Below are 12,846 nucleotides of genomic sequence, written 5' to 3' on the forward strand. Positions count from 1 at the left end.
GTTGCATATATATTTGTATACACTATGTAAACACATGTATGTATCTGTCGGGCCACCATGAAACCACAGAGCCATGAGTATTTGCAGTATGTACAATGTAGCCAGTTAACAAGCACTGGCCTGTCAGGCAATCCCTAAGATAAAACATAGGCATGATGGATATTTTAAACTAAACAGATTTCAATTATATATTAATCACATGATGAGAGAGACAATCTGCAGTTTGTATATCACTGATACTGTCCAAGACATAGCTTGTTCACTGTGTAGTTAATCTCAAGTATTCTCAACTACATTGTGCGTCCTCTGTAGAGTGCTCATGGTCAGCGACATTATTGGGAGGTTCTGACGGCTTATCAGATTTTTCTGCACCACTTTCTTCTTTGTTCTCTTCTATAGGACTCTTTTCTGTTGGAGGGACGTCTGGTACAGCGCTGTTCTCTTCTCCCTCCTTCCCCTCTGTAGGAGGGATGTTTGCATCGTCAGAGTCTGTATTCACACTGCCAGTTTCCACAAGTTCCTCTCTCTCCACAGGTTCATGTGACATCTCATCGATATCATCCTCCAAAAGGTCTTCATCGTCCTGTACGTTATACTCTGCCGTGTAATCATCTTCGAAGAATGCTCCCTCAGAATCATCACCTATGTCATCTGTAAAACAAGCATCACAAATAGACTTTTACTCAATGAATGCTTCCTCACAATCTTCAGCTAGGTCATCTGTAAAACATGCATCACAATCAGACTTTAGGATTATAAGACCAAATATAAAGACGTACATTGACTAGTATCTACATACTGGTGAGTGGACGTTAACCACGTGAATGTAGCAAGAACTTTATCGCGTAATATTGTCACTTCGACCCCCACCTCGCTTCCGTGGAAGTAATCGTTATGTTACAAGTTGTGTCATGCAAAATCCTTTTGGTCATTCAAATACATATGTAACTACGAGTAGAAAGTAGTTTTGATTTTCTAACTTGATGAAAACAAACCATGATCTCATTAAATCTAACAGAATTTAGCCTGTGACTTTACGATTTTCAAAAATGACAGCACACTGTTGCGAACATCCCCCAGTCTGAGGATAAATGCTATTTAGGTTTGTTTTCACCGAGTTACAAAATCAAAACTACTTTCTACTGGTAGTAAATTATGTATTTGATTGATGGCCAATAAGATTTTGCATGACTTAGCTCATAACATAACAATTTCTCTCGTGGAAGCGAGGTTGGTGTCAATATAATACTACTTACAATATTATTGTTACTTTCGACCACAACCTCGCTTCCGAGGAAGAAATCATTATGTTACAAGTTGTGTCATGGAAAATCTTTATGGTCGTCAATCATATACATAAATTAACAAGTTTTTTAAGAATGAATTTGGTGTTCCGCATAAGACTAACCACAAATTTTTCATATATATAATGGTTAAAAGAGTACCTATGTCTTCTGTAAAACATACATCACAATCAGACTTTTACTCAATGAATGCTCCCTCAAATCATCACCTACTGTCATATACCAGGTTTTATGTCTTCTGTAAAACATTTTAGCTAAAATTTATACACGAATAAACCTGTCATTCATTCAGTCAATGAATGCTCCCTACCATAACACATCACGTTTGAAGACAGAAATCAACGGGAATCTTGCATCACTGATCATACTTAACTGTCGCTGTAATGGATTTCCCAAAACATAATTAAATAAAGAGCCAAATCCCATTGCCGAATTAGCGAAAACAGCAATGTGTGTTGTGCCACCATCTGGTCACATGACATGGTTTGATACACAAACAGATTACCAATGAATCACTCGAAAGAAATAATACAGCAGTATTTTATTTATTCACCAGTACATCATGAAGCTTAATAGTCACTAACACTCAATCATCTCATTCACAACTACATGCATTTGAAATCACAAAGAGCTTCATATACAGTATAAGTTAATTCTCAAATCGTCAGAATTCGAACATAAGACTGATGTGTTTTTCATCTCTTCCGGGAGTAAACGGATTACTGTGTGTACTAGTATATCGCACAGATGATTTCCGGTGAGTATCGCTAATAAACGCGCCGCCTGACAGGTTAAGCCACTCTGTTTGTTTTCACTGCTATTAGTGGCGGCCAAAGAACAGGTGGCAGTTCGCATTACTGATTGCCAATAATTACTCAATGAAGTAGTCTAAACTGTCAATTCGAAAATTGCACCACGCGAAAATAGCTATGTCAGTATGTCTTCTGTAAAACATGCATCACAATCAGACTTTTACTCAATGAATGCTCCCTCAAATCATCACCTATGTCTTCTGTAAAACATGCATCACAATCAGACTTTTACTCAATGAATGCTCCCTCAAATCATCACCTATGTCTTCTGTAAAACATGCATCACAATCAGACTTTTACTCAATGAATGCTCCCTCAAATCATCACCTATGTCTTCTGTAAAACATGCATCACAATCAGACTTTTACTCAATGAATGCTCCTCAAATCATCACCTATGTCTTCTGTAAAACATGCATCACAATCAGACTTTTACTCAATGAATGCTCCCTCAAATCATCACCTATGTCTTCTGTAAAACATGCATCACAATCAGACTTTTACTCAATGAATGCTCCTCAAATCATCACCTATGTCTTCTGTAAAACATGCATCACAATCAGACTTTTACTCAATGAATGCTCCCTCAAATCATCACCTATGTCTTCTGTAAAACATGCATCACAATCAGACTTTTACTCAATGAATGCTCCCTCAAATCATCACCTATGTCTTCTGTAAAACATGCATCACAATCAGACTTTTACTCAATGAATGCTCCCTCAAATCATCACCTATGTCTTCTGTAAAACATGCATCACAATCAGACTTTACTCAATGAATGCTCCCTCAAATCATCACCTATGTCTTCTGTAAAACATGCATCACAATCAGACTTTTACTCAATGAATGCTCCCTCACATTCATGATTTTTTTCAATCAAACATATATTGTCCAATGTTATATCGCTGGTTGGTGAGTTTCAAACAAAAGATCACTTGTACAACTTCTAAATGTACAAAGTCTAAGTACCGGTACACTAAGTTTAATAAAAGAAGTTTGTTGATGGACAACACCCAGCCTCTGGATCCACAATTCAAACTGTGTCTGAATCCATGTTCCACTTAGAATACAAGGAATATAAAGACAGCTGTGTTGAACCTATATGGTGCTTGTCTTACCGTCTGCTGCTCGCTCCTTCGACGGAGTTGTTTCTGTGGAAGCCAGGAAGCTGTTAATGACCATCTGATCGTCATCTATCGTGATGTCACTCAAACTGCTCACCTTGGGCATCGGAATGTCAGACACCTTCAACTCTGGAGCAAAAGGATGTAATTTCAGTTGACTCGGTTTACTCAAGTTATAATATTCGACAACACGTAGTGACACCACCACCTCTCCACAGGACTGAGGTATCATGAGGCAATATTCAACAGTCTTTTAGTTTCTGATGCGACTGTACATCACTTAGCAAAGTCTTGAATCAATGTAATTCAACATCCAATGACTGCAAACGGCAAAACTTTACAAAGCTGGTACGTGTGCGACATTTTGTGGAGAAACAACAACTTTTATGTGTTAAGATTCACCTGGGGAAGTATTAACTGATGAAATACAAGTACTGTGTTGAGATAGGAATCGTAATGCATCCATGGTATCAGGATATGCATCGTATCACTACCCAACCTTATTGTTATGCCTACACCTCCATCTGTCTACGTCAAAACATTTCCTGAGTTAATATGATTTATGAATCTCTGATGTTTGTTTTATTTCAGCGATGAAAGAAAGGAAAGTGGTTCATGAAAGTTGTGTTGTTGTCAATCAAAATTTGAGTTTGAACACTTTTGTCTATCTTTAAAAGTCTGATACCATTCACGTATCAATCGATGTGTTGTACTGTCAGCATTGTGAGGGATACAGGAGAGTATCACTGTAATCGGTACACGACAACATGGAGGACATTGTGTTTCTCATACAACAAAGAAGGGAACTTCAGTGGCACCTGCCAATCTGTGACGTCTGACTTACGTTCTGTGTGGCCGTGTGTCTTGTAGAAGTCCATGTCTTCCGTGAAGGCCTCGCTGAAGGCTTCCTGTCTCTCCTTCAGGCTCGCTTGGCGCCGCCGATCACAATCCTGCATTGCCCTTGCATGACTCTTAGCCATTTGTACTGCAACAGTAAAATCATGTGACTCTCTACCATTCAATCTGCAGAAGGAAAATCATGTGACTCTCAACCATTTGAACTGCAGAAGTCAAGTATATTAGTTAATATTGGAAAACACTGTAACATTACATCAGCCTAGACACGCAGACCAAGCAGCCATAATCAGGAACAATGTGAGAAACATGATACATGTATCAGGATATGCACCACTTGGTTCCACCACATTTGTCTGTTTGTTTTGTCTCAAGGATTTCAGATGGTCCAACCATACTACACAGTGACACTTCAGACCTAATGTTTTTCGTTATGATATGGTGCAACTCAACCAGTATTGATTATAATATACTCAGTACTTACACAAAACTGGGTCTTTGCAAATCAATGATAAAATCAACTGATACATTTCCCGAAGAATCTGGAATTTAGTTATGTGTGAGTTTAGTTTCACGCCGCTTATTGCAATATTCCAGCAATATCATAGCGTGGGACGTGAAATTATGTATGCAGGAAGAGCATTTTGTAAAACCCTCTTATTTCATTTTACTCTTGCAGAAAACTTCACAAAAACACCTCACAGCAATGTTTTCAGCAATATCTCATAGCAAGAGCAATGTCTCACAGTAATATTTTCAGTAATATCTCACAGCAATATTTATCAGCTATGATAAGGCATGATCTGATCTCACACAGGCTCTAACAACCATAATTGTGATTAATGTTTCCAACTGACCTTTGACCTTCTCCACCTCTTCCATCTTTTTCTTTTTGTAAGTTGCAAGCTGAACCAGGTGAGCTTTCTTGTTCTTCTGATGCTCCAGTTCCTCAACAACATTCTCCAACCTCTCCAGGGCCCCCTCCACGACCTCACAGTCCCGCTTGATGTACCCTGGAGACAGTCAAACATGGCTCACTGTCATCCCATGATTATCCCTGATTATCAGTGTATAATATTCATAGAGAATCTCACCCGAGTGTCTTTTGATATCAAATATATCACCACGAGTTGATAAAGTTACAAATATCCGAGGGTTGCGAGGGTATTTTTACTTTTATCAACAAGTATTGATATACAGAAGACACGAGGGTGAGATTCTATTTATCATCAAAAATCACTCTTCATTAGTTTTCAATGAAAAATGTACATCTCTGAACACGGTTCTGCTATTAGACTTGCAGTGCAGCGATGTCATAGCATTGTGACATCATCAAGTTCATGACGTCATAGCATTGTCAGGGCACTGTACAAAATCTTCTGTCAAAATGATATTCCTAGGAGATATCGTTTGATTTCACACTAGAAATATTTCCTGTGGAACACAGTTTGGGATGACAAAGTTTTATATCATGGCAAAACGTGGGTTTTAGCATCATTTTCCGTAGATTTTAGGTATATTATGCGGTCTAAAGTAGCCTTCACATGGCAAACTATAGTTTGACAACACATGCTGTTAAAATTTTAAAAGCTATCAAACTCGGGTTTTCACACGTCAAACACATGCTGTCAAACTTTCGTGTCATTTGAAAGCCATGTCTCTATCGGTGTGGTCACGTGACAATTAAGTTGACTGCAATTAGTTGTTTCTGAATAACACGAGTTTGACAACACTTCACACGACAAACTTGAGTTTGACAACACCAAATGTTTGATGGAATAGCTGGTTTTCAAACTTTAGTTTGTCGTGTGAAGGCCACTTAATACAATCTGAGCTAACAAGACCAAGCACAATTATACTCCCGACTTTTCTTGTCAACTGGTGACTTGTCCAGGGTATTTATACTAGCATGTTAGGTAACACACTGGTCGACAGAGGATGGCTACAAGTTGGGTGGTTGTGACCTGCCTGAATGTGTCACATAACGCTCACACAGTGATGGTGGTAGATCATTTATCAACCTTAGGTCCACGTAGGAACATATTAGTTAATACAACCCTGTCAGTATTGCTGACTTTGCAATATAACACTGTTGTCTCAACACTCTTCAGTAAAGATGCTACACTTCAGCTTGAAGAGCAAATGACAACAAGCATGAGGAACTTGTATCCCGCCACTGGTAGGTTCCAGTTTTTGCCACAGCCAGTATTTTGGGCACTCACACAATTTGGGGGACACCTACCCAGATCCGTGGTCAGTTTCTTGACGAGTGTGACAACATCCGGCAGTTCAGCGACCTCCTCTTCCATCTGACTGACCATGTCCACCTGTTTGTTCCAATTGCTGTACAGCTGACCGATCTCGCTGTCCACCTCCTGCATCATGGTCAGATGAGCATGTCACAGCAATAATTCATAACACAACACTCAACAAAGTTTGGTGGTTTCATATCAAGACTCATTTGGCTGTAGCTGAATATGTTTTCCAGAAAGGCATAATGGTGCCCCTTTGGTAGCAAAATTTCGATTATCTTCTCATTTATTCAGCAATTACTCTCATTTTTCACTCATTATTTTTAATATTGGTATAAATATATTCATTTATCAAATTTCTAGTTTTTCACCAATTCCCAATAATTTTCTCTTATTTCAACATATACCATTATATAATATTGTTGTCAAAAAATAAAACAACCCAGAACAAATAATAAGGTTATGCTACCAAAGTCGCGCCATTAGGCTTTCACACATGTCTACAAGTCACATAAAATAACAGTTTATTCTTAAACATGAACTGACTGGGCGTGTTAAATACTCACCTCGGCTTTCTTGGCTGTACGAGAGGTGTACGTCTGAAGCTCCTTCCATGTCCTCTGATATCTGCAACATCAGGGTCACAAGTCAAACACATCAACTGTGAAACTGTCCATCTTTATGTAATAAAGCATGATAGACAAGCATGTGCACACTTCTGCAGAGATTTAGTCATACCTGCTCTGAGGTCAATACTGATAGAAATAAAACTAATTGTTGATGGTGCCAGTGCCATGAAGGGTAAAGAAGGTGTCGAGCACCCCGCCATGTACCATGTGTAAGTGTACCACATATCACATACGATATACTGTGTACTACATGTATCAATGTACCATCTATTACTGTAACATGTACTAGTGTACCACATATTGGTGTACCATGTACTGGTGATACATGTATCACTGTACCATGTACCACTAGAGTACCAGTGAACCATGTATGAGAATGCCATGTGTCAATGTACCATGTTTCTTTAGACATTTCTTGTTAATGTCCTACTCTGCAAATAATCAAATCTTGACCATACAATCCAGTGACTGACCAATTCAGCAAGCCTGACTACCACACATGGTTCATCTCTTACGACGAGCATGAATTGCTAAAACCTTTAGGCCAGTTTAGCAGTAAAGGCCTGTTCTAATTGTGCTCATCACACTAATATCCCAGGGTACCGTGTACCAGTATACAATGTACCATGGGTCAGTGCATGTGATTTATCAGCAAAACATTCATGCATGACAGTTAGCTTCTTAAACTCATACATAAGCAGCAATAGACATAATAAACTTACTTGTTGAGCAAATCTGCCCCTGCATCGAGACTGACTCCATCTGATCGCAATCGCTTGAGGATATCCTGTCGAGGCTGAGCATCCAGTGACGTCAGTGCCTTCAGACTTAAGTAGGCAGAGAGTAGAACAGTGTTGAACATTATCAAACATTTACCAGGGGTTCAATTTTTTTTAAAAGCCACTTGCCACAGGGCTTTAAGAAGTAACTTGTCCTGACTAATTTTCCACTTGCCCTGATTTTATGACATAATTATGAAAGAAGAAATCAACATGGTATTTGATGTTAATGTTTACTGGACTATTTATTGAAAAGTGATAAATAGCAAAGAAAGATAACTCTACTTCATTATCATTGCGAAATGTAATAGCTACATTTTGAGCAGATTTGAAATTAAATCCAAGTTTATTTGCAGTTTGAAACCATTAGTGGAAATTATCTAGTAGCCCATGGACAAGTAAGATACCATTATTTGATTGCCCGAAATGAAAACTGACTTGTCCTGGGCGTCGGGATTTTTTAACCTCTGCATTTACGTATGAAAGTCAAGAAATCTAGTGGGAACCTGGTGTTAATCATGCATGCACAAACCCCTTTCCCACCATGGTCTCATCTTCTTAGTCAGATACCCTTTCGTTCTCCTACTTGTTACCATGGTTACCAAAGTGGTAAAATGGATTAGTCCATTGTCAGATTCCAAATGAGAATACAAGACATATAATAAATACACAATTATCACTTTTGTGTTTTGACACTATCAACAGGATATATGAAACAATAAAAATAGTTTTTATGATTGTGACAATTGATGCTGATTGCTTATGTTTTGTATAAATTAATATTGTGCCAAACTGTGCAGCTAAGTATTGTTTTCGTAAATGTTGATTAACATACACGACATTAATAGTGCCAACAAATATTTGTGGTGAACATACTGAAAGCATGTGTCAATATTGCTACTTTTGGTAGAATCACTCAATCTTGTTCTCACAATGCAGGTGGTGTTGAAAAATCACCTGTGTTCATACTTATAACAAAGAAACAAAGTAAACTTTCAGAAAACCTGCCATGTTTGTTACAAATTCACATGTCTGACAATACATGTATGTCCATAAGATTTGCCTTGTAACATATGTACAGTTTAACAAATGCCTGTAAATAGAGAAAATGCTGTATTCAGATAGGACACTGATTTGTGAACATGACCAAATGTTTGTTTTCATGACCAAATAGTTCACAAGCCAATAATAAGGACAACATGACAAGTATTCCCAACTATGACATCACACCTTCACATTGTTCAGTTCTCAAAGCACAACAATAGCTTCCTTAAGTGGCATTTAGAAGCTGGTATGATGAAGTGGAACACTTTTATGGATAGACAACTTCTTTGTTGCAGTAGTAGTTATGACGTTTCGGTGTAGATCCTAACACTGTTATCAAGCAAATGACTTTCCCTTCAAGCATATCAAGCATCATTTGCTTGATAACGGTGTTAGGATCTACACCGAAATGTCGCAACTACTACTGCAACTAAGAAGTTGTCTATCCATAAAAGTGTTCCACTTCACAACAATAGAGCTCAGCAGGGCGAAGAACTGCACAGAGTAAACTAGCTTCAGTCATATTTTTAACTGGATGTAAATTGAAGGGGAAGTCTGTATGATTTACTTATGAATGAAGTATGGATGGACATCCTAATTGCCAGCATGACTGGATTAGAAGTGAGTGTTTTAAAAAGCGTAGATTACAACATAAACAGACCTCGTCTGCTGCCAATCATTCTTCTACACAGACTTCTTTGTGTATGATCTTGTTATGCATCTGACTGTCGCTGTACAAGAAGTCTGTCAATATTGTTATGCAAAACAATTTGTTAAACACACAGAAAGGCTTGCATTAGGTCCATCTGTTTCATTTCAGAATTATTGTGTTGGTTTCATCCAGTGACACGGAATGCCTACACCAAGGATAATGGAGTGACCTCAAGGGTCATCCGCTATTGATTACAAACAGTGCTTCAGAACGGTTGATGTACTGTCCCTTGTACAGAGGATAAGATCTACGAATGACAACTGACAGAATCTGACAGCGTGATCAATACTGCAACAGGCACATGTCAGATGTTTTGACAAGCTATATATCGCTACTCAACTGACAACTGAAAATGGGGTATGACCCCAAATCCCTAGCACTACATGTAATAATTATTGTCATATTTCATAAATCAACTTCACTTTGTGTACATACAGATAGTTTTGCACCTTGGTAATCTGCACTTGTACGTTTAAAGCCATATAGAGATAGCACTCTGAACACTAGTTTCATGTTCCTTTCATGGTATTGACAGCTGGTGTTAGTGAGGCTAAGACGACCCGATTCACATAGAGTTAGTTCCATGAGCAAATATTGCAAATGTAAATGTATCATGCAAAGATCTTCCAACTAGAAACTGTACCAATGGAATAATTTCCCTTGAGAAATATGGGTGTCTGCAATGGTGCCCACGGGAATAATTACACTACAGAAACTGCTACTCTACGACACACGCAATGCAGTAGGAAATAATACTGTATTGATTATTTGCAAGTAAATGAGTACATAAAAGTATGTTTCGATGTTATCTCTTAACCCAAGATACGATACCCAAGATCAGAAGACAATAGCACCTAATGTGTCTTCGTCAACGTCTTCATCAACCATGTTTACTAAGTGAACTACATCAGTACACGACAGAAACTTTACCCGTCAAATATATCCTGCTGTACACTGTGGAAAGTACCCTTGATACTCTCTAACACACTCATCGTTATGCCGGGAGATCATTCAAATCATCCAGAGGTGTGCACCCTTCCCTGCTCTTCTCACAATTCTGTATCACACGGGCGGAACACTGTTTATCGTTCACTGGAAGTCGCCATACTTGACAAGTCACATGATAACAACGTGACCCGTTCTGCCACACTTCCGGATTTCACTGGGCTCCGTCTAGCAGTCACATTTAGACGCTGCGCAAATATGAACGGGAAAAGAGCCACATTAGAATTATGTTTGTTGTGATAAGATGGAAGTAAATTTTAATTGACAAAAGAGTCACATGAAACCTTCAGACAAGGATTGTAGGAACATGGGTCGCTTTATGTCTCTTCAGCAGATTAAATGATTACATGTGAGATATATTCTGGATCAAACTAATCTATGGCACCAAATGTTGTTTAATATATCGTGTCCAGCAACATCATTGTTTGAAATGTGAGTTTCTGACTCTGAAGATTTTGGAGGAAACTAACCCCCATTTCACAAAGTATGCACGGTGTTCAAAAGCACGGAACATATGGGCTGAAAATTTTCAGTTAAATACAGGAATTGTGACACTCGCATAATTCAGATCATGCATGGCTAGTTATACGAGGGATAATCTACAACAACGATGATCATATCTCTAGTCTCGATCCCTGGTTATACATATCAGCATAGGCGGATCCAGAGGGGGGATGTTTGCAGGATGCGCACGCCACCCCACCCCACTTCGTCCTGAAAATATTAAAATTGACCATTGAAAACGGGTGAAAATGAAGTGTGCAAACCCCCACCCCACCCCCACCCCTTTCTCAAGAGTGTGCAAAAGAGGGGTGGGGGGTTGGAGGAGGCGTAACACCCGATCCGCCAATGCCTCAGGTGGTCAGGCTCGGTGTTTTGTCACCCTACCTAGATGGCGAGGATCACTACTACCAGTCACCGGATTGTCTGATCCAGAGTCGATTCAATGACATGGCGCTTTCATCATAACCAACTGAATTTAGTCTTCGTTCAAGACCTTATTCTTCACTTCTTCCAAAGGTTGCATAGGAACAGTGCTAATTTCCGATTATAGTTACTCTGTCGTGTTCATTTCTAGATCAATATATTTAAATTATTTTTAAATAGTGCCTGTAAAATGATATTGTTTATCAGAGAGGATAATTATTACAATTAGGTGTGAAATATACTTGAAAATGCAGTTATTTTTTTCAGGGGGAAATTTATTGCGCAACAAAAAGATAAATCATAAGGGAAACCTTTATAGGTGATAGTGTAAATTAATGGAAGTGAATACAATACAAACATGTCCTCAAAACATGCTTAGTGATCCAAACAGGTTACCGTATTTAACAAAACAAGACATGTTTCCTCATACTTTTATTCAGATCACTACAGATTTTATTTCTATAATTAGCACAATATTTTATATATAATATTATCACATAATAATAATAAATCTTAATCCGTAAAACATAACAATAACGATAATGGTTTAGTTTGTTGCCATGTGTACAAACAGATAAAATGGCGTAAGACCACAAAACATCATTTAAAAACATTCTTTTTTACACCCCTACTGTAGATGAAGGAGGTCGCCCACATGGTCCGTATATTCCATGTCACTCAGGTGTTGGTTCAGAAGCTTGGTCTTCAGTGATGCAATACGAGCGTCAATGGTTATATGTATTGATGCAAATACTGCTTGAATATTGCTACGTTTTGGCGATTGATATTGCAGTGTGTAAACAGAAAATGGAAAAATGTTACTTCGCAAGCAAAAATGTTAACAAAGATCATTTTAGGTGTTCCTAAACACTTTTTCACAATATCAAAGACACGTTTTACTTGTTTTCACTAATGCAAATCAGCAGAAAATGTTTTAAAAGACTGAAATCATAGAAATGATTCTTTTACAATTGTACACACTCTACAACAGTTGTTTTTTGTTTTAATAATTGAAATATGGTGACTTTAATTTTTTTTATCTCTGTTTCAAAGCAGAATTTTATTTCAACCTTTCTTGTGGACATCTAAATCACTGTTATTGGTTTATTTCGGCATGGTCGAAAATTGGACAATTTAACGCTTCTGAAAAAGATGCATTTCACATAAAAATGAATGCGTTGGAGAATTTGGTTCGTGATTTTCATAAAGCTGTGTTGTTAAGCTCTCTTGTAAGCTAATGCCTTCTAACATATCTTTGATAGTTTTAAGTAATTCATAAAGGTAGGAGGGTAACGTTTCTTTTGGCGTTTAGTGTAGGAACAGTCTTTTACCGGTACTGCTAAACACCACGCTTGTGAGTAGGAACGATTATTCGTTTCTAGTGAATATATTATTATACAT

General features: G+C 38.1%; 1 protein-coding gene across 1 annotated transcript; it reads right to left on the reverse strand.

Moving 5' to 3' along the window:
- Positions 1-286: 286 nt before the first annotated feature.
- LOC124267958 (dysbindin-A-like) lies at positions 287-10,620 on the reverse strand. Its single transcript, XM_046702957.1, has 8 exons — positions 10,444-10,620; positions 7,701-7,805; positions 6,916-6,976; positions 6,340-6,472; positions 4,955-5,110; positions 4,087-4,227; positions 3,237-3,371; positions 287-651 (listed from the first exon to the last, which is right to left on the reverse strand). Exons 1-8 carry the CDS (start codon positions 10,503-10,505, stop codon positions 287-289), a joined length of 1,158 nt encoding a protein of 385 aa, XP_046558913.1. The 5' UTR covers positions 10,506-10,620.
- Positions 10,621-12,846: the final 2,226 nt, after the last annotated feature.

Source organism: Haliotis rubra, unplaced genomic scaffold (genome assembly GCF_003918875.1).
Source record: "Haliotis rubra isolate DU_JTF1 unplaced genomic scaffold, ASM391887v1 Scf135, whole genome shotgun sequence".
NCBI lineage: Eukaryota > Metazoa > Mollusca > Gastropoda > Lepetellida > Haliotidae > Haliotis > Haliotis rubra.

Bases quoted from the DNA above. Each gene is read 5' to 3' on its own strand.
- LOC124267958 (XM_046702957.1), bottom strand. From the start codon at position 10,505: ATGAGTGTGTTAGAGAGTATCAAGGGTACTTTCCACAGTGTACAGCAG. The intron at 7,806-10,443 runs GTAAAGTTTCTG...TGCCTACTTAAG, and splicing joins CAGCAGGATATATTTGACGG to TCTGAAGGCACTGACGTCAC. The intron at 4,228-4,954 runs GTCAGTTGGAAA...TTACTGTTGCAG, and splicing joins AGAGGTGGAGAAGGTCAAAG to TACAAATGGCTAAGAGTCAT.